Source organism: Diceros bicornis, chromosome 20, assembly GCF_020826845.1.
Source record: "Diceros bicornis minor isolate mBicDic1 chromosome 20, mDicBic1.mat.cur, whole genome shotgun sequence".
Taxonomy (NCBI): domain Eukaryota; kingdom Metazoa; phylum Chordata; class Mammalia; order Perissodactyla; family Rhinocerotidae; genus Diceros; species Diceros bicornis.
In genome coordinates this window covers 56124646-56150544 of record NC_080759.1, presented here as the reverse complement: position 1 = coordinate 56150544, position 25899 = coordinate 56124646, and the positions used below count along the sequence as shown (strand labels likewise).

At 42.1% G+C, this 25899-nt stretch overlaps 1 protein-coding gene across 1 annotated transcript in view; it reads left to right on the top strand.

The window, feature by feature from the left end:
- The first annotated feature begins 1946 nt into the window (after positions 1-1946).
- The window catches only part of ADCY2 (adenylate cyclase 2), a 278833-nt gene continuing 254880 nt past the window's right edge, over positions 1947-25899 (top strand). The window contains exon 1 of the mRNA XM_058563511.1: positions 1947-2222. Within this exon, the coding sequence (XP_058419494.1) occupies positions 1947-2222 (276 nt within the window). The remainder of the gene's footprint in view (positions 2223-25899) is intronic.

Here is a 25899-nt window from a genome sequence, read left to right as displayed (position 1 = left end):
CTTCTTTGCATTAAAAGAAAACTATGTAGCTATAAAAGGGAGGTTTTCTTTTGTAATTGATTGTCAATTCTGATATCAGAAAATATTCATTTAATACCTGTTGTAGGATATGAGGTTTTACATAAATGCTATGTGTAAAACTAACAATATCTTAATTGAAAATATTTCCTGTAAATTTGCTGGATATTAGGGATTCCAAAGTAAATTTAATTTTCTCAATAAGCTATGATTATGCAACAGTTGTTTTTCTCCTTCTTCAAAGAAATTTTTCTTATAGCTTAATGCTTCTCAATCAGAGGTGATATTACTCCCTGGAAGACATTTGGGGATGTCTGGAGAGATTATCAATTGTCACAGCTTTGAAGGGGGAGGTGCTACTGGCATCTAGTGGGCAGAAGCCAGGGATGCTGTAAACATCCTGCGTTGCACACACCAGCGCCTCTCACAAGGAGTTGCCCAGCCCGATGTGAATAGTGCCCAGGCTGAGGAGCCCTGCTACACAGAGTCTGTGCAGTCAGTTACTTTTCGATTGTGATGTGCAGTGCAGCTTCCTGTGACTGTGTAGGAGGGGGAAAGAGCCTGGTGTCTGCCCAGGCTTCCCTCTCTAAGTCCCCAGGAGCAGAGCCTTCTCATGTACTCACACCCTGACTCAAAGCAGAACAGCTGGTGTGGTGTCTCCCCATCCTCCTGCTTTGCTGGGATTTAGGGTTCCTTAAAGTTACACAGGTCACACTGTGGAAGCGGGGCCGGCTCTTTTCTTAGCTCCACTTGGGGTTTTGAGTGGGGCTGTGCGGCAGAGCTCACTGAATGCCACGCTCCCCGTTTCCCTGGCCTCGGTCCTTTTTCCACTTGATTGATCACCTTTTTATCCTTTTCGATTTTCTTCTGTCTCTGCTTCTTTTGTAATGAAGATGGCCTGCTTTATTACCTACTAAACCATTTTCTTTTCCATTCCAAACCTTTCTCTAAGCTGTTTTATATTGATTTTTTTTATTGAGGTGACAGTCATATAACATAAATTAGCCATTTTAAAGGGAAGAATTCAGTGGCATCTACTACATTCAGTGTTGTGCAGCCACCGTGTCTATCTAGTTCCAAAACGTTTTTCATCACTCCAGAAGGAAACTCTATAACTATTAGGCACTTACTTCCCATTCTCCACTGCCCCATGCCCTGGCAACCCTCAATCTGCTTTTGTCTCTATATATTTACTTATTCTGGATATTTCATATAAATGGAATCATACAATATGGGGTCTTTTGCCCTAGCTTCATTCACTTAGCATAATGCTTTTGAGGTTCATCTACATTGTAGTATGTATCAGTACTTCATTCCTTTTTATGGCTGAGAAGTATTCCATTGTATGGATATACCACATGCTGTTTATCCAATCATCCCTTGATGAACGTTTGTGTTGTCTCCACCTTTTGGCTATTGAATAGTGCTTTTATGAACCAGTGTGTGCATGTGTTTGTTTGAGTCCCTGATTTCAGTTCTTTAGGGTATATACTTAGGAGTAGAATTGCTGAGTCATATGATAATCTTATTTTTAACTTTTTGAGAAACAGCCAAACTGTTTTCACAGCAGCAGAACCATCTCTGAGCTGTTTTGTTTTATTACATGTCCATGCTCTTTGCATCTACCTTCACTAACTCCCACGGACAACACATATCCACTCTCCCTGGGTCTCCTCAAACAGTTTGATAGATAGCTTAAAGAATCCACATGTGTGTTCTAAAGCACAGATACAAAACCCTGAGGATTTAAGACCAGCTTTGCGTCCATACCCATGACGTGCTCAAATTAACCTAATGTCTGCAATGGTTTGGATACCAAAACCGGAAATCCCCAACTTTTGAAAAAAACTTTTTCTCCATCACAACAGTTGGTCCTTTATTGGAATCCAGTGGGTTTGTTTGAACATGCTGTCTTGCTCTGTCATACTATGTCTTACGCGGGCACGGTTCATGTTGTTTTATGCAGCCTTTATGGGAAGGAGGGAGGAAGCGCTTGGGACTGGGGCTTCTCTGTGACTCTCACTGTTCTTTCCCACCTGCAGGTATCATTCTTCCTCTTCATCATCTTCGTGGTGTACACCATGCTACCCTTCAACATGCGAGATGCCATCATTGCCAGTGTGCTCACCTCCTCCTCCCACACCATCGTGCTGAGCGTGTGCCTGTCTTCGACACCTGGGGCCAAGGAGCACCTGGTCTGGCAGGTGAGTGCATCTCTGCCTCTGCCAGGTGACCTTCGGCATCCTGCTGGGGGTGCCGGAGGTGCCACGCCCCTGCTCAGGGTATGACTGGTGGCTGTACCTGGCAGGTGCGCAACTTCTGCTCTCTGATGTTGACTCTGAGTATTGCTATTGGGTAGCCAGCCACATCCCACCTCTATCAGTGGAACCAATTATCACTTAGCAATTTGCAACAGTGAAAATTGGAAATGGCAATTCCATTTTGCTGACTGCTGAATAGTGGTATGATTTTGATGGTTAAAAGTGGTTCTTATTATGTGTTATAATTTAGCGTTCTTATTTTTAGGGTGAAATAACTTAGTTAAATTAATAAATGTCCCCACCTCTCTCTACCTTGATATCTAAAACCCCCTCTTTACAGAGGACAGAGATATCTCTGTTTCTTAATCTTCTGGTAGGTTCATGCACATTACCAAAAAAGTTCTTTAAAATGCTACAACAGCAAATCTAGCTTTACTAGTAAATGGCATTTCAAAGAAACCATTTTATTTAATTAGTTACAAGCATTTAAAAAGGGATTCGATTTCCTGTTATGTACGTCCATAGACATGAGGGCCAGTGGTTGCGAGTTATTCCTAACAGTCTCCTTTTTACCTGTAAAAAGTATTGTATTTTGCTCTGTTGGAATCAAGCATGACAAATGCAGCCATGGTGTCAAATGCAGTGGGGCTGAGAGAAGTGTTATGAGCAGCATTGCTGTTGGAAGGGGATTTTAGACGTGGGTCACTGGAGCCCTGCGGGGTCTGAGAAACCAGTTTGTCATTCACTTGATGGAGTGTTTTATTTGGAAACTTGAGATGGAGCTGGAGACTTACCCTTGTGTCTGTAGTAATCTCTCTGGTTGGAAAGCTTTCTAGGGCCCCCTTTTCTCAATCTTGATCTAGTAATACTTGCTCATTGAGAGTCGCCTGAAGGACTCGTGTTTGTGGAACATCCTTTGTCAGCACTGAGTGAGTGTGGAGCTGTGACCCCTGATTTTGCACAGTGGGCTGCAGTCTCACACTGACTGGTTCAGCTATTACTAAGCAACGTTCACTCCCAGGAAGCAGAGGAAAGCTCTGTTCTTCCGTGCGTTCCCTGTGACTGAACAGAGTAGACACGTCCCAGTAACCTGCACCCCCGAGACCCAGATGGAGGCTGGTCAATAACCAATCAAGTGAAAGCATGAAGGTGGGTGTTTTATTAAAAGAAGAGATAACCCGGCTGTGCCTGGGAAGAGGTGGCAGAAATGTTCCTTTTTACACAAACTCTGCCTCAGCTTGTGCTTCCTTTTTCTGCAGTTCAGAGCTTCCCCTGAGGATATTTATGGGACATTTCTCCTTTCTCCATAAATTCCACTCTTCCCCCCTCCCTTTAGTGGGGCCGTTAAGCTCAACCTGAGGTGGTCACAGGCAAGTCAGGGCGGTGGGTGTGCTTTTGCAACAGGAACGAGTCCACAGTCTCCTCTTCCAGCCCACATTATGGAAAGCACTGCAGGAAAGCCCTCATCACACAGGCAGTGGGGCACTCACATGTAGTTCATGGCTCCCAGCACCTGCCTGGGTGTGGGGTAGCCTGGAACACATCCCTTGAACATTGTGTACCTATCTCTTCTGCCCCTTCGTGAATAAATAAAGTGTCCAGTGGGCCAGACGTCATAGAAAAAATACCTGGGAAATGAGGATTATAACACCTGCGTCTGAGGATCAAATGGGGTTAAAAAAAAGGAAAAAGTAAGTGCTTTGCGAGGAAGCTGGCGTATTCTAGGTCGTTAAGTACTGTATTCAGTTTTGTTTTTTTTTAAAGCACTTTTATTTTCTTGCATTGGTAAAGAAAAAATAGGGAAAGAATACAATCTTAAATTTTTATTTACTTAATTTCCAAAACTAACAAAGAAAAATACTTCTTATCAGTGGAAAGCCAGAGATAGGATAATTCTGGAATAGTAAAAAGGATAAAAATCTTCATTCCATAGTATTTCGTACAAGAATAACATTGAAAGGAGCAGAAAAACATTAGGTCAGTTTTCCCTCCTTTCAGAAATAATTTCATAATGTTGTGAAGAGCTGGGAAAGGCAAAATATGCCAACAGATTTTAAATGGAAGGTTTATAGGTAAACATCACAGTAATGAAGAAGAGAGCTGAAAATATAACCTAAAAATAACAGGGCTTTGCGACGTGAGAAAAACACTTTATTGAATTCTCTTTTTGTGAAGAGTGTATATAAGTCAGAATGCTACAGATTGGGTGGCTGTGTTGCTGTGGTGTAAGTATTTAAAGCAAAACTATTTGAAGTAAAGGATATTGGTCTAATATAAAGAAAGAGGTTGCCCATCGGTGATGATCAATTCACCCTGCCTTCCAAACCATCAAAGAAAGAGTGCGTCTTATTTAGCATGGATCCACATTAAGAATTTTTTGTTTCATTTTATTTTTTGAACACTGGAAATCCATTAGATAGCGTATAGTTCTTGTCTGTTAAGCAAAATACTGACTTAATAGGAATAAAATACTCTTCCTTTCTGTGTTGAGTAACAGAGTTCATTGTTCTCAGGAAATTCATTTTCCCAGCGTTTGTCTTAAAGTAGAATCCATTCTCAGGCTATGATATACCATCTAATTGAGGAAATTTAATTAACAACTGAAAATTATGGATAATATTTCCTAACATATTTAAACATAAAGTAGAATCCCTAATACATTTTTTTACTTTTAGTTTGAAACAGCCACAGACCTAGCAATAAGTGGCAAATCCAGTACAGAGAATTTTTTTCCCTAAGCCATTTAAAGATAGGTTGCCAATCTGATGTCCCTTCACCCCCAAATGCCTTAGTGTGTGTTTCCTACAATACCATTCTCCTACACAACCATGAAAATCAGAAAATTCTCATTGTTCTGTTACTGCCATTTGGATTCCTCCAGCTTTCCCAAAAATGTCTTTTATGGCAGAAGGGCCTAGATCGGCATCACACATTGCAGTGTTCTCAAGTCTCTTTAGTCTCTTTCATTCTGGGACAATTCCTTAGTCTTTCTTTAGCTTTCACAATCTTAAAACTTTCAAAGATTGCAGGCCAATTATTTTGTAAAATGTCCTTCAGTGTGGGGTGTCTGATGTTTCCTTGTAAATAGATTCAGGTGATGCATCTTTGGCAGGAATCACAGATGTGGCGGTGTGTGCACATCACATTTTATCAGGGTCTCATTGCTTATGGTGATCATTACTATTATGGTGCTGGGCACCAGGCTTTTCCTCTTTGAAATTACTATTTTCCTCTTTTTAATTAATACATATTTTGTGGAGGGGTACTGTGAAACTAGGCAAGTATCCTGTTTCTCATCAATCTTTCAATTTACTTATTTATTTATATCTACAAGGTCTTGTGTTTTCGTATTCTCTTCAATAGGTTACAAGCCATTGCCATCACTATTTATTTTGATGTCCATATGGTCTCAGGTGTGTCCAGTGGGTGCCCCTTCAAGCTGGCTTCTGTACCTTTTGATGTATCCCCACCATTCTTTGAACACTTCCTTGCTTTCTGGCACAACGAGATGTTTCAAGCTCATCATGTGCTTTCCCTGCCCTAAAATCAGCCACCGTTCCAAGGAGCCCTGGTTCTTTTTAATGAGGAATGGCATTCTTAGGGGCCAGGTCTGGGCTTTGGGTTTTTCCACCGCCATTGGGGTGTTAGTACTCCAGGACCAGGGCCACACACACTTATGTGTGCTTTATTTTTATGTATACTTACATATTAAACACCATGACTTCACACTGGTGAAGGTGAATGGTATTTCCATTTCCAACCCACCATAGGTTTCATAACAGTTTTATCCCTTTCATTGTGGCTCCGTTGAGCAATAGTGAAAAAAATTTAGCTCCCATGATCCTTAATATATTTATTTATTTGATGAATCCCTGTATGTAAACAATCTCCTATCTCAGTTGCCACTCCCTCTACCTGCACAGGTGCCTTCTCACGTGGCCCAGCTTCCTTTCCTCCGAAGCATGTCCCCTTCCCCCAGCTCAGGCTCTGACACCCCATCCCTGGGAGGGTGTTCTAACCCCAGCTCAGGCTCTGACACCCCATCCCTGGGAGGGTGTCCCCTCCCCTGGCTCAGGCTCTGACACTCCATCCTTGTGAGGGTTTCCCCTCCCCCGGCTCAGGCTCTGACATCCCATCTCTGTGAAAGTGTGCCCCCAAGCTCAGGCTCTGACAGTCCATCCCTGTGAGGGTGTCCCCGCCCCTGGCTCCGGCTCTGACACCCCATCTCTGTGAGGGTGTCCTGCCCCCAGATAAGCCTCTGACACCCCATCCATGAGAGGGTGTCCCCTCCCCAAGCTCAGGCTCTGTCCCCTATACTTGACTTTCCCCACTGTAGACACTCCTTGCACGCAGCCCATCTTTGTCACCCTGTACGAATTTGTCTTTCCCCATCCCCTCTGGGTACAGACGCTTCCTTGCTCTGCCTCGCCTGATGGCTGGGCAATGAGTTATTCAGGAAGGAAGGGGAAGGACAAGAAAGACAGAGGATGAGGATGCAACGAGGAAGAGGCGAGAAGGAACATGTTTTGAGCAGAGTTTATTTGTGTGAGAGAAAGACACTCTTTCCAGCTACTCTCTGTGATTCCCTTTGTACTGGTCTTGGCAACTTTTCTTCTAATTCTTTTCCGTCTTTTTGTTTTCCTAACTGCGTTTCAAAGAAAATGTTTTCTGCAATCTGGGATTGTTAAGGGAATCTGGAATCCCTTAGTAATGACGGGAAGAAAATATGTAAATATCAGGAAACTTTTAAAAGAGCAGTTTCGTATTGTCTATTTAAGAAGAATATTTATCTATCATAAATTTAGCATCGGTACCAAAAGCCCTTAGCAATTTGTAATTAACTAGAACACAAGAATTTTATCTATATCAGTAGGATAACATGCATTGGGCTGAAAGTTCCATGAGAACAGCAAGGAGTCTTTTTTGCTTCTGATTGTATCGGGGAAAAGGGAAACTGAGGCTAGCAAAACACGATGAAACCTCCCTCCTCATGCAGTGGAGGCTGCCTCCTGCTTGGACCCTGGAGGGCGACAGTTATGCAGCCGTTAGACAGGTTAGGAAGCCAGGCAGGATATTGCCTCCCAGACAGGGGCAGTGGGTCCATCGGTCAGGAGCTTGGTCTTGTATACAGCCTGTGCTTGCTTAGTGCTTATGTCGTCTTAAATATACATCTTTTCTGTTCTCCGTTTGCTAAACTTCTATAGGTCAGCATCACCGTCAGCAAGACACTGAACCATCCTCAAGGAATTTCCAGATATTCCCATTTGTGTATCACGATTACATCTTGTATTTAAGACTTACTTTTCTTATTTTTTATTTCCTTGGTATTTGTAGCCATTCTGAATTTTCATTTCATATATCTTTTATTTTCCCGTGAGAGAGGGAGGATTTGAATATAGATTTCTTTAGCAAGCCAGTTATATGAAAATCCATATTTATTAAAGAAGATAAGCTAAGGGAGTGCCTATTGATTTTCTATCAGGATTACTCACATTTCAGAGAAATTTTATGGGATTCCTTTATGCGGTGGATACTTTAATGTATTTAAGTTGTGATACAATTTGAAAAATTTTAGTTTAGACCTAAAATAGAAAATATGGCCTGTCATCTAAGGCAAGATTGTAATCAGTAGTAATGCAAATTTCTTACATAACTGATTCTTTTTCAGTATAATTCAGGAACTGTATATTGGAGTCTGGAATTAAATTGCATTTAGGATCTAATCTGAGAAGCTCAAAGGAAAAACAGCAGGTTACCAGCTGCCCGGTTTCTGCTGTGGAAGAGACTAATTGTTAGGAATTTGGATCTCTGTTCCTAATATTTTGTCTTTAGAGAAGCACAGGATATTAATATTTTCCACAAGAGGGGAAGAAAAGGAGACTGTACCACTGATCGCTTTGTGTAGCATCTAGTTATTGAGGGAGTAGAGTCCATATCCTGTTTCAGCAAGCTGTCGTTCCTCTGCTCAAAAGGTGTTATAATTTGGAAGGAGTGGGATAAGCATGGAGAAGAGGTGAAAACAGGAAAATGCTTAGTGTGACTAAATCCTAAAGCAAATCTACATGCACTGTACATCCCTGCTCTCCTATCTCTTTCCTCATCCTTCCTCAAGCCTGACAGATAAACCCCCTTCTCCTCTAAATAGCAGGAAGTTTGCACCCTCATCCCACCAGAGAGATGTGGTAGGGCGCTTGAACAACAACCACACAGATGAGCACCTTCCTGCAGGACAACAAATCACTTTACAGATACTCACTCTGCAGTTTCTAGAATGAAACTAGGAGAATGTTTGAGACAGAGAACTTTCATGGTGGTAATTAACTGTTTCACTGTAATGATGGAATGAGACCTAGTTTATTTTCCAACATTGTTGAGGCTGTTTTGGGGAGGGGATCAGAGGTAAAGGAAGTGCTATCGGATGACGATTTTTCTCTTGGAGATTTGATGAAAGGAGCATAAAAAAGAAGGATTTCTTGAAAAATGAAAAATGCGGGGGGCCGGCCCCGTGGCTTAGCAGTTAAGTGCACGTGCTCCGCTACTGGTGGCCCTGGTTCGGATCCCAGGCGTGCACCGACGCACCGCTTCTCCGGCCATGCTAAGGTGGTGTCCCACATACAGCAACTAGAAGGATGTGCAACTATGACATACACTATCTGCTCGGGCTTTGTGGAAAAAAAGGAGGAGGATTGGCAATAGATGTTAGCTCAGAGCTGGTCTTCCTCAGCAAAAAGAGGAGGATTGGCATGGATGTTAGCTCAGGGTTGATCTTCCTCACAAAAAAAAAAAAAAAAAAAAAAGAAAAGAAAAGAAAAATGCAGGTCGGTCACCCATCAGCTGTCTCTATCCTCTTCTTGAATCTGTCATCTGAACGCTGTGCTCTCTGTCCATGCAAAGCAATGGATTCATGTCAAATATGATACATCATTACAGATTGATTAAATGTTGGCTGAGTGACACATTTCACTCATTGACATTTTGACAGATGATTTTCCTTGTACTGACACCAACCTATGTATCTTTGTTCCATTATATACAAAGGTCTGAGGCTCTGTCCATTCCAAATGTTTATTTTGGAGGATGGTTTTTGAAAGATACTGGTTCTATTCAGTTAGTAAACCATCAGTAATTGCTCTTCAAAACCCTTTGAAGACAATGAGAAAATCAGCACCCCCAAGGGGAGTCACACAGGGATCCTTCCATGCACTTGCAGGGCGAATGATGAATCTGCTAAGTTGTATGAACTTGAGAGAGTAATGTATCTGCAGCTTGACTTTAGCAAGAACTTTGCTTTGGTTCTAAGGGATCTCTTTAAAGATAGGGAGAAACCCAATGAGTTGGTGCAGTGGAGAGAGGATGTCACATAGTCACTGGGAGAAATTCTAAGCAGAGCAGGGCTGGGGATGTTCCTAGTTATCTATAAAGTGGGAATGATAATAATGGCTTCTTCCTAGCGCAGCATCTTATTAGGGTGATTAAATGAATTGATAAATGAAAAGGGCTTAACTGGGCCAGGCACATAGTTAGTGCTCAGAAACACCAGGTATTAATAATAATAACTGCTTGGTGGTAGACGAACAAAATTCTCATTACATCTGCGGAGTGCAAAGAACTGGGCAGGCTGAGAGCACAAGGAGGGGATGTACTTTCTGTCCGTTTTTGCAGCAGTAATCACAGCATGCCTTCTACGAGAATATTGTGCATCAATTTTTGCCTCCCCTAGGAGATGTGAGATCTGCTGGCCAGGCTCTAGGTTAATCATTTTTGATATCCTTCTCAGCAACTTGTGAATATCTTAATATGGAAGAGAATGTGGGATGATGGACAGAGCAAGCACCTTGGCCTCAATTGGAATCTAGGTTTGGATTCTGCTTCTCCCACTTTATAGCTATGTGTGGTGGGCATGGAAGTGACCCAGATCCCCGTCAAAGAAAGACTGGTTGTCCAGTTGTTGGGGTGTTGTTAGCAGCTGGCTTTTAGCCGTTAGACCTTTCAAAGACATCTCTGCTGCACAGAGCTTCCAGCCCAAGGTCATGCCTTTGCGAGGGTGGCCCACATCCATGAGTGGTTGAGGTGGGGGTATAAATTCTATCCATTTAGGCCTGATGCAGGACAATTCTGATGGGCCATTTCAGCTTCAGAGCTTCTGTGGGTTTGTCTCAAGTTGTCAGACCTGCATCACAGCTTAGCTTCTCACTCTGCCTAGTCCCGGGTCCTTCATTCCCATGGGCATTGATCCAAAGTCAGTCTCTAATAAATGCTGAACTCTGTTTCAGAATGTGCTTCCTGGAGAACCAAACTGCAACATTTCATGAGCTTGGACTAAGTCTTTAGTCTGCTTTGTTTTCCCATCTGTAAAATGGCAACAGTAACACCAACCTCCTTAAATAGCTGCTGGCCTTGGTGCTGATTCAGTGAACTAGCATGTAGGAAGAACCTGTTATCAAGCTGGGCGGGTCCTTCGTCCTCAGTAAAAAGTACACAGCAGCAGCAGCAATAGTAATGCATTTTTGTTAGTTTAAATGACTTTTACAGAAGCTAAGAGAAGTGGAACATAAAAGTACTTTGGAAAATATGTTAATAATCAAAGTCCAGATGACCTATGGACTTGACTAGGGCAAGAATTGGAGCGTAAATGTGTAAGTTAGACCCTCAGGCCCAGCTCTGGTCTGATTGACCATCCTGCAGAGTACCCTACCCATATCAAGGCAGTGAGCTTCATCCTGGTGAGGTACTAGAAGCCCACACTCCACTGACCAGTGGAGTTCAGAAGTTCTGCTAATGCCTGTGGATCTGAGCTCGTGTAGGGTAATGGAATGCCTAGTTTTGGAAACCCTTGAGTCATAGCTCATCCTTGTCAGGAGCGAGAGGGAGAAACACAAGAGGAAACATTTATAGGGGCCAGTGGGACATCTGGCCAGCAGGACCTGTTGGACTCCTGTGCCACCCTTTCTCTGGAGCGTCTTATTTCCTGGAGAAGCCTGCTCCTGTTCCCCAGCCAACCTTAGGGATTGCACTTTTCCCCTCACTCAGACCAGCCACATGGTACCTTGATAGGGTATGTCTGCCCATCCTGCATCTCAGTTTTGTGGTTATGGAGACATGCACCTAAACAGCTCCATCTCTTTGCATTACTCCTACTGCCCCCCAGCTGAGATACTCTATTGGTTTCTTAGGGCTGCTATAACAAATTACCACAAACTCGGGTGCTTACAACAACAGCAATTTCTAAATTCTGAAATTTATTCTTTCACAGAAATCAAAAGAAGGTATTGACAGAGTTGGTTCCCTCTGGATGCTCTGAGGGAGGATGCTCCCATGCCTCTCTCCTAGCTTCTGGTCGTTGCCAGCAATCCTTGGCATTCCTTGGCTTGGGGCTTCAAAACTCCAATCTGTGCTTCCATCTTCATGTGGCCGTCTTCTCTTCTGTCTCTACATTTCCTTCTCTTCTGTCTCTTATAGAGACACTGGTCATTGTCTTTAGAGCTCACTCGGAATCCAGAATAATCTCCTAGCAACATCCTTAACTTAATTACATCTACAAAGACCCTTATTCCAAAAATGGTCATATTCTGAGGTTTCCAGTGGACATAACTTTTGGGGTTTCTATTCAACCCACTGTAGATGCCAACACTCACTGCAGTTCCACTCCTCTCCCTCTGTGGGTCATTGCAGACTCTCCATGTATTCTCCAAGGCCAGAGGGTCGCTGGGGTTCCCCTTCTCTTGCCTGCTCAGGTATTACTAAGCTCTATGGTGCACAACATACGAAGATACCTCCTTGGAAGATATTTATGGTAACACATAGGAAAATAAAGGAAAACTAGAAAAATTTAGAGTTGGGAAACATATGGGAATTCTACCCTTGTTTAAACAAAACTATCCTCCATAGGCCCAGCAACAGAATTCTCAAGGGATGGTTGAGATAGGTAGGGTAACTAACATCTATCATTGGCTCTTTGCCTCATTTTTGAAAATAGGTGATATGGTCACATTTTATTTTTAAAGTTGAGAGGTTTCAAAAGGTTTTCGGTGAATATACTTCTTCCAAACTCATGAATTCTCTCATTGTTTGTAGTAGTTTTTGACTTGAGTCTCTTAGGATTTCCAGGTACATAGTCACATCATTTTCAAGTGACTCTCCACTTTCTGATTTTCAAAACCAGCTTTTCTTTCCAATTGTTTTGCCTAGTACCTCCAGAAAAAAAATAACATTAAGGTGGTGGTAGTAGACACACTTGTCTGGCTTTTTATTCAGTCGAATTGATGCTTGTCCTTTAAGCAATATGCTGAATTTTGGATTAAGTTAAATACATTTTATAATTTGCAGGGAGTAACCATCTATTCCTATTTAGAGAGGTTTTCTTATTTTTTGTCTTTTTTCTTTAAAGAATGGATCTTGAACTCTAGCAAGAGACTTTTTTTTATCACCCATGGGCAAGATTGTATGATTTCTCCCCTTTTGTAATATTGAATGATTCTTGAATTTCTGGAATTAACTCAGTACGTCATGTGCTGTTTTTCTCTAATTTGCTGCTTGATTCCTTTGACCAATAACTTATGAAGCATTTTGCATCTCTTTTGACCATAACAAGAGCAGCATAATAAACAGGCAGCTCTGGCCCTGGGCCAGGGATGGTTCTGAGTGCTCCACTCACGGATAATCCCCTCTCCTCTCAGATGTTCATGTGGATTAGATTTCATTAGATACCATTCCCTTCTTCTGTGAAAATTCTTCTGTTTAGATTTACTTTCTCTTTGGAGTTTTTGTTGAAGATATTTTCTTATAATTAAAGTCTCTTTCACCCAAGGTTTCAATTGTATTTCACAGCATTGAGTAATCTCTTTTCATGGTTTCAATTACCTCTGTCCTTGTGTTTACTTCTCCCTGATCACTTTCTTATTCTTGGGATTTGTCCTTTCTCTGTTAATTCCTGATTCATCTAGTTAATGTTTTGTTTATTCTACTTTATTTCTCCAAAGAACGAGTTTTGGATATATTTATTATTTTTATTGATTTTCTTTTTTTTTAATTTCAATTTCTTTATTAATTACGTTAGTTTTGGAGGGGGTTGTTTTGTTTTTGCTTTTTTTTTTATTTCTAACTTCTTGTGTTAGATGGTTAATCCACTTTTTCTTTTCTCTCTTATTTATTTATATAAGTACGAAAGGATATAAATTTTCCTCTGAAACCCACTTTACATGCCTTATATGTGCCCATCATCATTATTTTCTAGATATTTTGCTGATTTGGTTTGAATTTCTTTTTTGACACTAGAGAAACTTTAGTAGTTTTTTTTTTTTTTCAGGCGATAGGTGATTTTTCTTTTCTACTTTTATTACTAATTTTAGTTTTTTTACATTAAGATTAGAGAACCGTCTATGTTCTTTCTACTTTTTAGGATTTATCGAGGTCGTTGTGTGGTAATCTAAGGCCAGCCTGAATTTTTCATTTTCTTTGCAACAGAATTGATCGTTCTGCCTGGCTGCCTAATGGACTCCTTTATTTTTGAAGTCTAGCAACTTTACTGTGATTTGATGTTTTTTTGATACTTTTGGCTTAATTTTCCATTTCCCAGAATGCTCTTTTAATATGGACTACACACTATTACTACTAGTAATATAGTAGTACTAGTTATAGTACTGGTTATAGTACTACTAGTTTTATAGTTTTACACACTATTACTACTGCTGCTGATCTGTATCATCATTAGCACTTATAGGGGTGAATCACTGTGCTAAATGACACCACGTAGCTGTGTTCCCATAGCCGGTGGAGATGCTGACTCACAGACCTCCATGCTCAGAGCAGGCTGCTTCCTGCAATGGGCCTGGTGAAGTCATCCCTTCTGGAGGCCAGCCTCCTGAACGTCCTGAACCCAGGTGGGCTCCCACCAGTGTTCCTATGATTGCAAACCAGGACTTGGCTTTCACACTTCTGAGGGGACCCTCACCTTGGAGAGGAGCCTCCTGGCTTCTCTTCTGACACCCGTGGCCTCCTCTCTGAGTTCTCTCCTCTGGTGTCTTTTCTTGTCTTCTTCTACTGGGTCCTGTCTGCTTCATAGCCCTCACACCCACTTTGGAGTCTGGAGGTCCCATTGATCTTCTAATTTTGTTGAAAATATAAATTACATGTGCATTTCCCGTGCTCTTTGGTATTTTGGATAATTTCTAGGGAAAGAAGAAAAAACATGTCTTTGTGTGCCAAACTGGAAATATTTCGTTTTTAACCTTTTCTTTGGTTTCTTGAAATTTCACATTCTATGCCATGTCTGAGCCTCAAGCTCTAGGTCAAGATACTGACCAAGGATGGGAAGGGGAAGAAGAACAGATAGAGGGTAAACAGAGTTGTATTACATCAGTTGGCATACTAATAGCTCAGGCTACCACAACAAAATACCATAGATGGGGTGACTCAAACAACAAAATTTACTTCTCGTGGTTCTGGAGGTTGGAAATCTGAGATCAGGTGCCAGCATGGCTGGGTTCTGGTGAGAGCTCTCTTGCAGACAGGCTTGCAGACAGATGCCTTCTCATTGTATCCTCAGATGGTGGGGAGAGGAAGAGAGAGAGAAGAGAGAGAGAGAGAGAGAGAGAGAGCTCTCTGGTGTTTCTTCTAGGGACACTAATACTATCAGATCAGGGCTCCACCCTTATGAACTCATTTAACCTTAATTACTTCCTTTCTGCAAATACAGTCATTTTGGGAGTTCGGGCTTTAACAGGTGAATGTTGAGGGGCCACTGTTCTGTCCATATAGTGGTTTTGTCTAATTTACTAAAAGTTTAGCAGGTCTGAGTCTTAGCATTGTTTAAAGGACTCATGCTGTAAAGCCTTATGCTCAGTTCTTGAGCATTTCTGCTTTCCTATCCCCTTTGGAATTGCTCTGCCAGGAGACAGACTTGAGTGGACCAGAAGCCGAGTTAAGATGGTGAAGGGGTCAGTGTCCTCTGCTCCCAGTGACCAGTGAGGAACCACTGACCTGGAGATGAAGGTTGACGTGGTGGGAACCCCTCCCCAATTGTCATACTCCCATCACATCCTGCTCTTTGTTATTATTATTATTTTCTACAGGAATCATCACATCGTATTTCAGTATGCTTATTTGTCTGTATGTCCTTCTGGCACACATCCCTGAGCCTTGAGATGAGCTTCTGAGATCTGTGGCAGGAACCAAAGCTTTTTAATATTTTTATTTGTCCCAGCACCCAGGGTACATAATGTTACATGGATGCATGCATGAATAAACTCATGGGAATTGAATGAATGGGCACACAGATGCGTGAGCAAATGGAGACATTGTAAACATGCAAGTGCCTTTGATAGCACCCAACAAGGAGAATAATGGGCAATTCTTCCTCGCTGCACTGTCTCCAAGCGTGACATGTAAAGTAGGTGAGGTAGTGATGTCCTTTAAAGAAGATCAGGAAGAGTGACAACAATCCCCACATCCTCAAACCTTTATGTTATTGTCTTGTTTTCAACATAAGTGAGATCCCAACATGGATTTTAAATCTCTTTCTGAGCTCTTCAAATGTATAGTGCTATGGAGGAATCAGAGGAAAGACACAATGATGATGGAAGAAGTAGGAAGCACGATATGGAAAGAGAAGTTCAAGGATCTGGGATTACTTGTCATTGACAGAAAAATGAGTTGAGACAGAGGTGGATGGATCCCAGCAGAGGTTAGGAAGTGACTTGAAAAACCTCACCTGTGCAGGGGGGGATGCTCTACCCATTCGTGTTGTCCCCCAGCTAATCCCTCGGAGTTGGTGCAGTAATAATTGGTTCAGTTGATTATCATTTTAATTACTTCCCTTAAAGAACTTCTCAGATGACTCTAGGACTGGGGCCTTATGACCGTAATATCTTAATATCACATTGCAAATCAATGCCCCAGCATCTTCAGTTCTTTCTGTTGCATGATCTTCTGTGTATCAAATCCCACTCTGATACTTCCCTCAGCTGGAGTTTGCCTTTCCCTACTCATCTAGCTTTTTGGACTTTTGTTGAGTTTCAATCAATCATAATTTTTTCTTATAAATAACCCTTCACATCATCTATAGTTTGTAGACTAAAAACTTTCATTTCTAAACAAAATTTGAGTAAAACTAAGTGTATAGACTACACAGTTATTTCTTTTCCTTCCCTTAACTCTGTCTCATATGGAATGTAAAGAATTTTGTGGGTTTTGATAAAAAGACTAGGTAGGTGTGTAGAAATTTTATCCTGGTGTTAGAGTAGATTCTTAGGGGAAATCTTACAAACTGTTTCGAGCTTATCTTTTGGTCCAATTTAAGACTTTCACTTCTTATTTAACATGTTTTAAAATCTAGTATTTATAAGATCCACAAGGTAAAAAATATTTCCATTTCATTGCAAGCCTTTTTACTTGTATTTAATTTAGGAATCATCTTGTTTGTCTCTGGCTCCAGTTCTTAGTATGTTTGTCTTAAATGTTAGTCAGCTTGGTATCTCCACTTCAGCACCCCACAGGCGTTTCTAAGAAAGCACCCCCCAAACTCATCTCATTGTTTTCCAGCTCATCCTGTCCCACCTCTCTGTGGATGGCACCACTGTCCCCCAGCCTTCCCAGTCTTTAAGTGGAAACCCGTCTTGTCCTTCCTCTGTGTCACTCCCCCTCCCATCCTATTAGGCACCTGATTCTGTTCATTGTACATTCTTTACTCTCTCCTAAGTCACCTTCTGCTTTTCATCCTGCCCTGGGTCAGGATGACCACTTAGTGCTAGAGGGACTATAGGAGATGCTGGGCTGGCTCCAGGCCTGACCCACAGATCTCCTCATGACCATCCTAAAACTCAAGTCTGCTTCATAATCCCTCAATGGCTTCTTATTCCCCCAAGAACAAATAGCCCAGATCTCTGGGATAGCATGCAAGGCCCTGTGTGATGTGCAGCCTCGCCCCCACTCTTCCTTCGCTGGACTCAGCTCTGCAGATGCTGAGCTGTTTACAGATCCCTGCCTGTGCTTTGCCTCTTCTCACCTTGGTGCTGTTATGTCTGTCTGTCCTCTGTCAGGAGCATCCCTCTGTTGTCACCTGGTGAATGCTTGAGAACAAGCCTGGGTGTCACCCGTGGCAAGTCTTCTATGGCTCATGAACATGTCCCGGGAGCCCCCATTTGGGCTCTCAGGGCATCGTAATGCTCCTCTCCGCTCAAGTACACTGGCTCTTCCCTGACTCCTGCACTATCTGGATGCTCCTTGTGGAAGGGGCTTTGTCTTTACTCTCTGGTGCACAGTGGGCACACAGACGCTTACCAATACATAGAGTGCCTCTGTTCATTGTATCTAATCTTGTGAACCTCAAGCTATAAAACTATGAAAGCTTACTCATATGCTGTATGAGCAAAAATAGAAGTTGAATTCTTTTGTAAAATATTTTTGTTGAATCCCCTAGAACTAAGACATGTTTCCCCTTTTTGAGCAGGTTGCGTAATGGAAAGAGCTTTAATTTTGGAGTAAGAAAGACTTGAGCTCAAATCTTAGTTGTGCGTGAATTTGTTGTACAGATTTTAGCAAGTGATTTAGCTGCTCTGTTTACTTATCTGTGGAAGAGAGCCGATGACAGAATTGGACTGAGGATTAGGGATCAGGCATATGTCATTCCTAGCTGAGTGTTGGCCTGTGTGAAGTGTTCAATAAATGGCAGCCATCCATTAGGTTATGGCTCTCTCGGTTTTCTCTGTCTGGCTTATTCTTTGTTAGTTTTCAGTAATACACACATAATCAACTTTCAAAGTTGGGAGAGACTTCTTGTTAAGGTATTTAAGTAGGTGAAAATGCTCAACATCAAGCAAGATATCACATGGTGATTTTTTAGAACAGTTAATGGATGAATCATATAAACCTTAAGGGGAACCAATGTGACAGTGTCTCAATGTGATCAACAGTTAAATGTCCAAAACTAGAAAACCTTAATGAAGTATGGAGGTGAGTATAAAAAGTAGTTTTCAAAACTAATTTCTTTAAGAATAATAACTTTAATCAAACTGTATTATTTTTACAAATCAGATTATAATTTTAATAAATTTGTTTCTTGTAAATTTAGATAACTTAGTAAATTAATGTCAATTGCAAGTTCATTAATTTATCCAGAAGATGTATTTTGAGTAACTGCTACACTCCAGTACTTTCCTATGGGCTACCCAAATGACCGTGATTTAAAACAACAACGAAAATCTCAAGCACCTTAGCATCTACTAGGAGATCTATAAGTAACACTGACATCCAGAAATGTGAATTCATAACAACCTACCAAGGGTGGTGATTGTTTCTTCTGTAATAGAATTCTTCACTAAATAATTTGCTAGAGTCAAGACATCCATAACCAGATTCTGCATTTAGACCATAAAGGGTGCTTTAAAGTGGTACCATGTCTCCACGGTCACCCGACCATGAGATTGTCAGTAGGGCTCACGAATAAGACCAGGAGCCACAAAGAAAGACTTGTGTATGACCTTGAACAGGGGTTCACAGTCTCCTTCTGGGAAGGACCACAGAGTAAATATTTTCGGATTTTCTGGCCATCTGGTCTTGGTGGCAACTACTCAACTCTGCTCACTGTAGTGCGTGAACTCCTGTGAACAACACACAAGCAAATGGATGTGGCTATGTTCCCATAAAACTTTATTTACAAAACCAGGCAGGGGCCAGACTTGCCCCAGGAGCCTGTTCCAGAATAATAACTAGAAATCTTATTTTCATCCTAACTGTAATAATTTATCACCCCACAAAATCCTTAAATATCTGCTACTAAAATTCTGTTAACTAAACGTAGTTTGTTATTTTTCAGAAACTTACAATATGCAACTTCCAAAGCAACTTTTTCTCTTAGAAATGTATCCCTGTCTCTTTGTTCTGTGAGACTCATAAGATGCCTCACTTGTGTCAAAATCTAGTGAATGTTAGGTTAATTTTTATTCGGTTGGTTTCAACACCTCCACTCTCACAGTAAGACACAGAATTTTTATCCTTTTCCATCTCTGATTTCCCTGTGACCTTGTGTTTGACCATCCTCTGCTGGATTTTAAGTAGATGCTTCAGATTTCATGTAACACATTTGCATTTTCCAACACTGTGTAACTGGCTGGGAAATGTAGGCTCACGTGCCATAAATTTTTCAGCTTGTGGGGTACTGCTCAACATTTCCCCAAGCATCTCCAAAAGAGCAGAATGAAAATATTCCAGGATATGCTGGTCAGCGCTTCTCACAGCTCACGTCCTGGCTGGGTCTCTGTTTTAAAATGAGGTGAAATAAGGCTGCACATTTTACTAAAGGATTGTTGATTTGTAACGCCTCTGCTGTGTTCCGACCTCTGCTTCTGTCTTTTTTATATAATCCAAATTGAGAGAGGGCTCAAGGGCAGACCAGAGCCTTCTTAGGAGAAAAGGCACTTAAGGATGTTCATCCTGTCCTCTGGGGTCTGCCCACCAATGTGCTTATTCAGCTGTCAGTTTCATTCTCGTCGCTGAGAGTTTCGCCTGATGCTGTGTTTCACCTACGATTGCCTGTTTACAGTCAACTCTCCTGACCAGCGTGCATGGTACAGTTACTTAACATCAGTTATTGGATCCCTTTCCATTTGCAGCTGTTTTCATTTTTCTTTCGTGAAACAGCCACTGAATGGTTCTCAGCAATTTTGGCTTCTGACCTAATCCACTCTCAAAGGGTCTTAGAACATTGTCAAGTTATTTTGTTTAGAATGTCTGAAAATGTAGCCTGCAGAGTTTTCATGGTCTGCCCAAAGCTGGCATCTAAAAATAAAATTTAAGCTGACTGGCAGTATGAGAAGTGCCCAGATCTGCAGATGGTGTGAAATGCAAGACTTGTAAAATGAAAATATATTCACGCAAATACAAACCCTTTCCCATTTATTAAAGATCTGATGGGAACACATGCTCTTGGTAGACACAGTGGTGCTTGGGGGATCTTGGAGACGGAGGGTGTCTGTGTTTTAGCAAGGCACTTGATGAGATCCTGCCTGAGGTCTTGAGGACGAAATAGAGAAATGTGGTCTGGGAAAGCAGTGCCACCTGGAGGATCCATCCCCAACAGAGCAGGCAGAGCCAGTGTGCCCAGTGACTCGGATGCCGGGGCAAAAGGAAGTCTTCAGATGCATCTTGCAGGGTCATCCCTGCCTCTACCTATCTCACATTTTAAGTCAAAGTCTTGTTTGGTGACAGAGGTGATGCTGAGAGCAGCCCTACACCAGTTTTGGTGATGTGAGTCTGGAGGAGATACTAGATGTGATGCAAACAGAGTGAAGAACCAAAAGCAATTTTGTCCAATTAGAATATGTGACAAATCACTGAAGATTAGATTTATTTTGAATGGACGAAAGTCAAAGGTGATGTGCATAAGCACAAAAAGGGAGAATTAGGATGTAACAGAATTTCTCATGAAAAAGAATTTTAAGACTTTAATTGGCTGCAAGTTGTGTGTGTTTAGCTCAGACTGAAGCAGAAGTATCAGTTCTCCACGTAGAACCATGGGGTGTGTGTCCACAGAAAACAAAACAAAATAATAACGTCAACAGAAACAACGGTATACATGTCTTTTACTATGAAATGCAATTATTTCCAGAAAATGGGTTGATAATAACTGCAATTATTCCAGAAGATGGATAAACTTTTACTAATTAATTAATGTTGAGTTAACTAGCATCTGCTTTCCAAGCACTTCACATATCCCAGCTCCACCATCGCACAGCTCTCCCTAGTGCAGAGGAACCCAAGGGCACGGGGGGCAGCTCCACCATCCCGCAGCTCTCCCTAGTGCAGAGGAACCTGAGGCCACGGGGGACAGCAGGTGGCTCAGAGTTACCCAACTTACAAGTGGCAGATACAGGATTCAGACCCAGGTGGTCTGACTGCACAGCCCAGCCCTAACCACTGAGGAATTCTCTGGGAACCCTCCCCCACCTGCTGTTATGAACCGTTAAATAGAGGACTCAGCCTTTCCAGAAGTCTCATCATGAAAGTAGAGTCTTAGATGATTTTCCTGACTTTAATGGCAGACTGAGGAGGAATTAAATTTTTGACACAGGGTCCATAACTAGATATACTGGATTATAATTAAAAGAATGACGGTGAAAATAGTACAGAAAGACTGGGTCTTTTCAAAGCAGAAGGTTGAACCTTTCCCATCTTTGGTGATTTGATTATGTGTGTGAAGCAGGAATATGTGAACATACTCGCCTTTCATGACACTAACAGTGAGAAGACACCAACAGGGACAAAGGAGAAAGCCTGCCCTGGGCAGCTGGGGATGTGGGCTCCGGGCCCAGCTCCACCGGGAAGGAAGGAGCCTGTGCCTCTGGCCCTTCGCGTCCCTCCCCGTGCCCTAACCTGTAAAATGAGGGGTTTGGAGGAAATGACCCTGAGGTCTCTTCCAGCTCTCTCCTTTCATGATTATGTAAACAAAGTGCAGAGCATCTATGTAAAGACTGCTCTGTGTGATAATGAAAGGGGGAAAGATCACCGGCCACTGAGAAGTGAAAGCTTTCTGGTGGTGGTGTGGTTGTGAAACGGTGGGGCCCGGGCATTTGTTAGGAAACCGTGCTGTGAAAATTCAGTGAGAAGTATTGACAGTGGGGCCCCAACTAGAATCACATCAGCACACATCCTTGTCCCAGATGCAGGCAAAAATCACTTGGAGTTCTCTTTCTTCTTGCTTTATGTATTTGTTTTTTAATGAAAACGAAGCAAAAACTCAAGAAGAACTACAGTTGGTTTATCCTGAATGACCCTTGGAAAATCAGAAAACGATTATGTGAAACGAGTGTGACTGGATAATGGGAAGAACTGATGTGCAAGGAGCAAACTGTTGTCACAGGCTCCCAGTCGTAAGCACCACCTCCTGGATCCATCCATGAAGCTGTCCTGAGCTTTCCATCCGGTGGCAGCTGCCAAAACTGTAGGCTTAGTGACCATGTGGCATTTGGCAATTTATTTATCACCATGCCTCTTTACCATAACTGATTGAATAATCACACTGGGATGCAGAAATGCATAATTCTTTTAAACAAATATGTTATAAATCCCTCCAGTTATTCTAAGATTGTTGGTTAGCCTGATTAAAAGTTTATCAATTTTATTGATCTTTTCAAAGAACCAGATTTTAATTTTCTTGATTTTCTCTATCGTTTTCCTGATTTTAATTAATTTCTGCTCTAATTCTTATTATCTCCTACCTTCTGCTTGCCTGACGTTTAATTTGCTCTTCTTTCTCTATTTTCCCAAGATGAAAGCTTATGTTATAGACATTAGCTCTTTCTTATTTTCCAACACGTGAATTTAATGCTATCAGTTTCCCTCTAAGCATTGCTTTTGATGCATCTCTCAAATTTTGACAGGTGGAATTTTTATTTTTATTTTGTTCAAAATATTTTTAAATTTCCCTTGAGACTTTTTTGACAGATGGATTATCTAGAAGTATATTGTTTGATTTCCAGATATTTGGGAGATCTTTCAGGTACTTTCTTGCTGTTTATTTCTAGCTTAATTCTTTTCTGGCCTGACAGCATACTTTGTATGATTTCTATTCTTCTGAATTTATTAAGGTTTGTTTTATGGCCCAGGATGTGGTCTCTCACAGTGAATTTTTCACGTGTTTTTGAGACGAATGTGTATTCTGCTGTTGTGAGGTGGAGTATTCTATAAACGTCGGCTCGGTCAAGTTGAACGATTGTGCTGTTCAGGTGCTCTATACCTGGACTGATTTTCCGCCTGCCTGATCTATCAGTTACTGAGAGAGGAGTGTGGAAGTCACCAGCTATAAGAGAGGATTTGTCTATTCTTTCAGTTCTATCCGTTTTTGCCTCTTATGTTTAGACACTCTGTTGTTAGGTGCATACACATTTAGGATAATTAGGTATTCTTAGAGAATTGACCCGTTTCCATTATGGAATGTCATTCTTCATCCTTGACCATCTTCCTTGTTCTGAAGTCTGCTTTGTCGAAATTAATATGGCTATGGCAGCTTTCTTTTGATTGGCGTTAGGTGTGTCAGTCAGAGTTCTCCATGAAACAGAACCAGCAGCATAAATATATGTATATTATGAGATTTATTTCAAGGAATTGACTTACATAATTGTGGAGGCTGGTAGCAGGTCTAGAATTTGTAGGGCAGGCAGGCAGCCTGGAAACTCTTGGGCAGAACCTGATGCTGCAGTCTTGAGGCAGAATTTCTTCTTTCTTAGGGAAACCTGTTTTGCTGTTAAGGCCTTCAGCTGATTTGGTGAGGCCCACCCACATTATGAAGGGTAACCTGCTTTACTGAAAGTCAGCTGATTGTAGATATTAACTACATCTACAAAATACCTGCACCTAGATTAGTATTTGAAGAAATAATGGAGTACTATAGCCTAGCCGAGTTGACACAGAAAACGAACCATCAACTAACACTGCTTGTCAACTTGGCACCCATATAAATCTCCTTAAACCAGACTTAATTTCCAAATAAAGACAATAACAAAGTCATTCTTCCATCTAACATGATACAACTATCCTCCGTGTAACCAAAAATGCACTAACCCTTCCCCACAAGAGGACACAAAATCTTTGGGCAATGTTCATTCTTCACCTTGATATCCTGTGACTTAAATACTATGATGCAAAGTTAGTTATTACTAATGCATGCTATGTTATTTGATAGCTGAAAAGAAAGGGAAGAAAACAAAGATATTTGCTGTGTATGTGTGTGTGTGTATGTTTAATGTGTGTGTGTGTGTGTGTGTGAGTGAATAATGTGTGTAGAGTATAACCTTCTTCTTACAATGTATTAGCCACGTTTTTATTGCACTGCTTGGTATATATTACATTCAAGAGATTATTAAAATAAATATGCTCACAATAATGCCGCTATAATACATTACCTTGTTTAATTAACATTTGAAGTCAAGGTTTCTTTATTTAAGTTGCCTTTGCGCTGATCAATAAACAATGTGCAAAAAGCTTACTTTTTTTTTTACTTCAGCTCTCAATCAAGCTTTTCTTTAAACCCAAAGTGAATTGAGCTGCCCATTGAAGATCCCCACCACAGGTGCTGGTTTCCCTCACACACGCGAAGCGGTTGAGGTTTCTGGAGCACATACCATGTTAGGTCCCTCTTCTTCTAAAACCAACTGAGGAATACGCTCCTGATTCAGAGACAGAGAAAAGTATCACCATTAGACCTGAGAGCAGGTGAGCTTGCTGGCACTTCACCTCATTCTTTTCCATGCCCCACCTGGGTTTGGCCGCTTCCCCATGACAAGGAGCCCCCATCAGAACTCGTACTCCCTGCGGTAGGACAGCCCCACAGAGCCAGTGAGGACCAGCGAGGTGAGCAGGCAGTCATGGTTTCCTGTGGCTGCTGTAAAACATTACCACTAATTTGGTGGTTTAAAACAACACAAATGTATTCTGTTACAGTGCTGGAGGCCAAATGTATGAAGTCAGCTTCACTGGGGGTAAAGTCAAGGTGTCAGCAGGGCAGTTCCTTCTGAAGTCTCTAGAAGACAATCTGTTTCCTTGCCTTTTCCAGCTTTCAGAAGCCGCCTACATTCCTGCATCGTTCCAGTCTCTTGCTTCCATCATCACATCTCCTGTTTCCTCCCTGATCCTTCTGCCTCCCTCTAAAAAAACCCCTGTTTAATTGGGCCCACTCAGACCATCCAGGATCATCTCCCCATCTTAAGATCCTTAATCACAGCTGCAAAGTCCCTTTTGCCAGATAAGGTTGCATTTGCAGGTTCTGAGAATTTGGATGTGGACATCTTGGGTGGGGCATTGTCCAGATGCCCACCACACGGGCCAGTCCCTTCCCATCACTCTCCTGCAAGGAGGGATGGGTAAGGCGAGGGAAGAGAGGTGGGGAGCATTTCCAGGGAAGTCCCTCCACATGGAGACATGAGAAAGGGGAACTATGCGGAAATGAAAACCAGGCTAACCCTAGGTATCCTGACCCAAGACAGATTCCCATGGAAAGAACACAAATAGTCCCGGAGTACTTGATGGGGGTGCCCCCAGGGCTAGGCTGAGGCTGGTCTCCCCTAGACCATCCCTCACACTTCTCCTCTCTGCTCTGCATCGCGGGGCCTGACCCAGCAGGAGGTGCCCCAGGCACTGGGGTCTGCTGGCTTCCAGCTGGGTTCAGGCTACCCTGTCACTGGCAGGAGTTCTGGAGGCATAGGAAGGGAGGACCAGTAATACCTCTTCCCCTCTTTTTGACCTCAAAGTTGCTTCTCTGTGGTGCCAGCTCCTGATGGACAGGACCACCTTGGTTTTGCCCGATGACCTCTAGGCTCTTCTAACATCACCCCCATCCCTTTCCCTCCAGCCTGGTGATGGGGAAGGGGGTGATGGGCTTCCTCTGTCTCTAATCTCTGATCACCTTACCCTGTTCCTCTCACTTTGCCTCTCAATTCTTCCATATCTGGCACCCATCCTCTGTGAGTGTAGCAGTTATCTATAGCTGCGTAACAAATTCTCCTAAAACCTAGTGGCTCAAAATGACATTTATGAGCTATCTCACAGTTTCTGTGGGTTAGGGATCCAGGCATGGCTTAGCTGGACCCTCTGACTCTGGGTCTGCCTCAAGGCTGTGGTTGAGGTGTTGGCT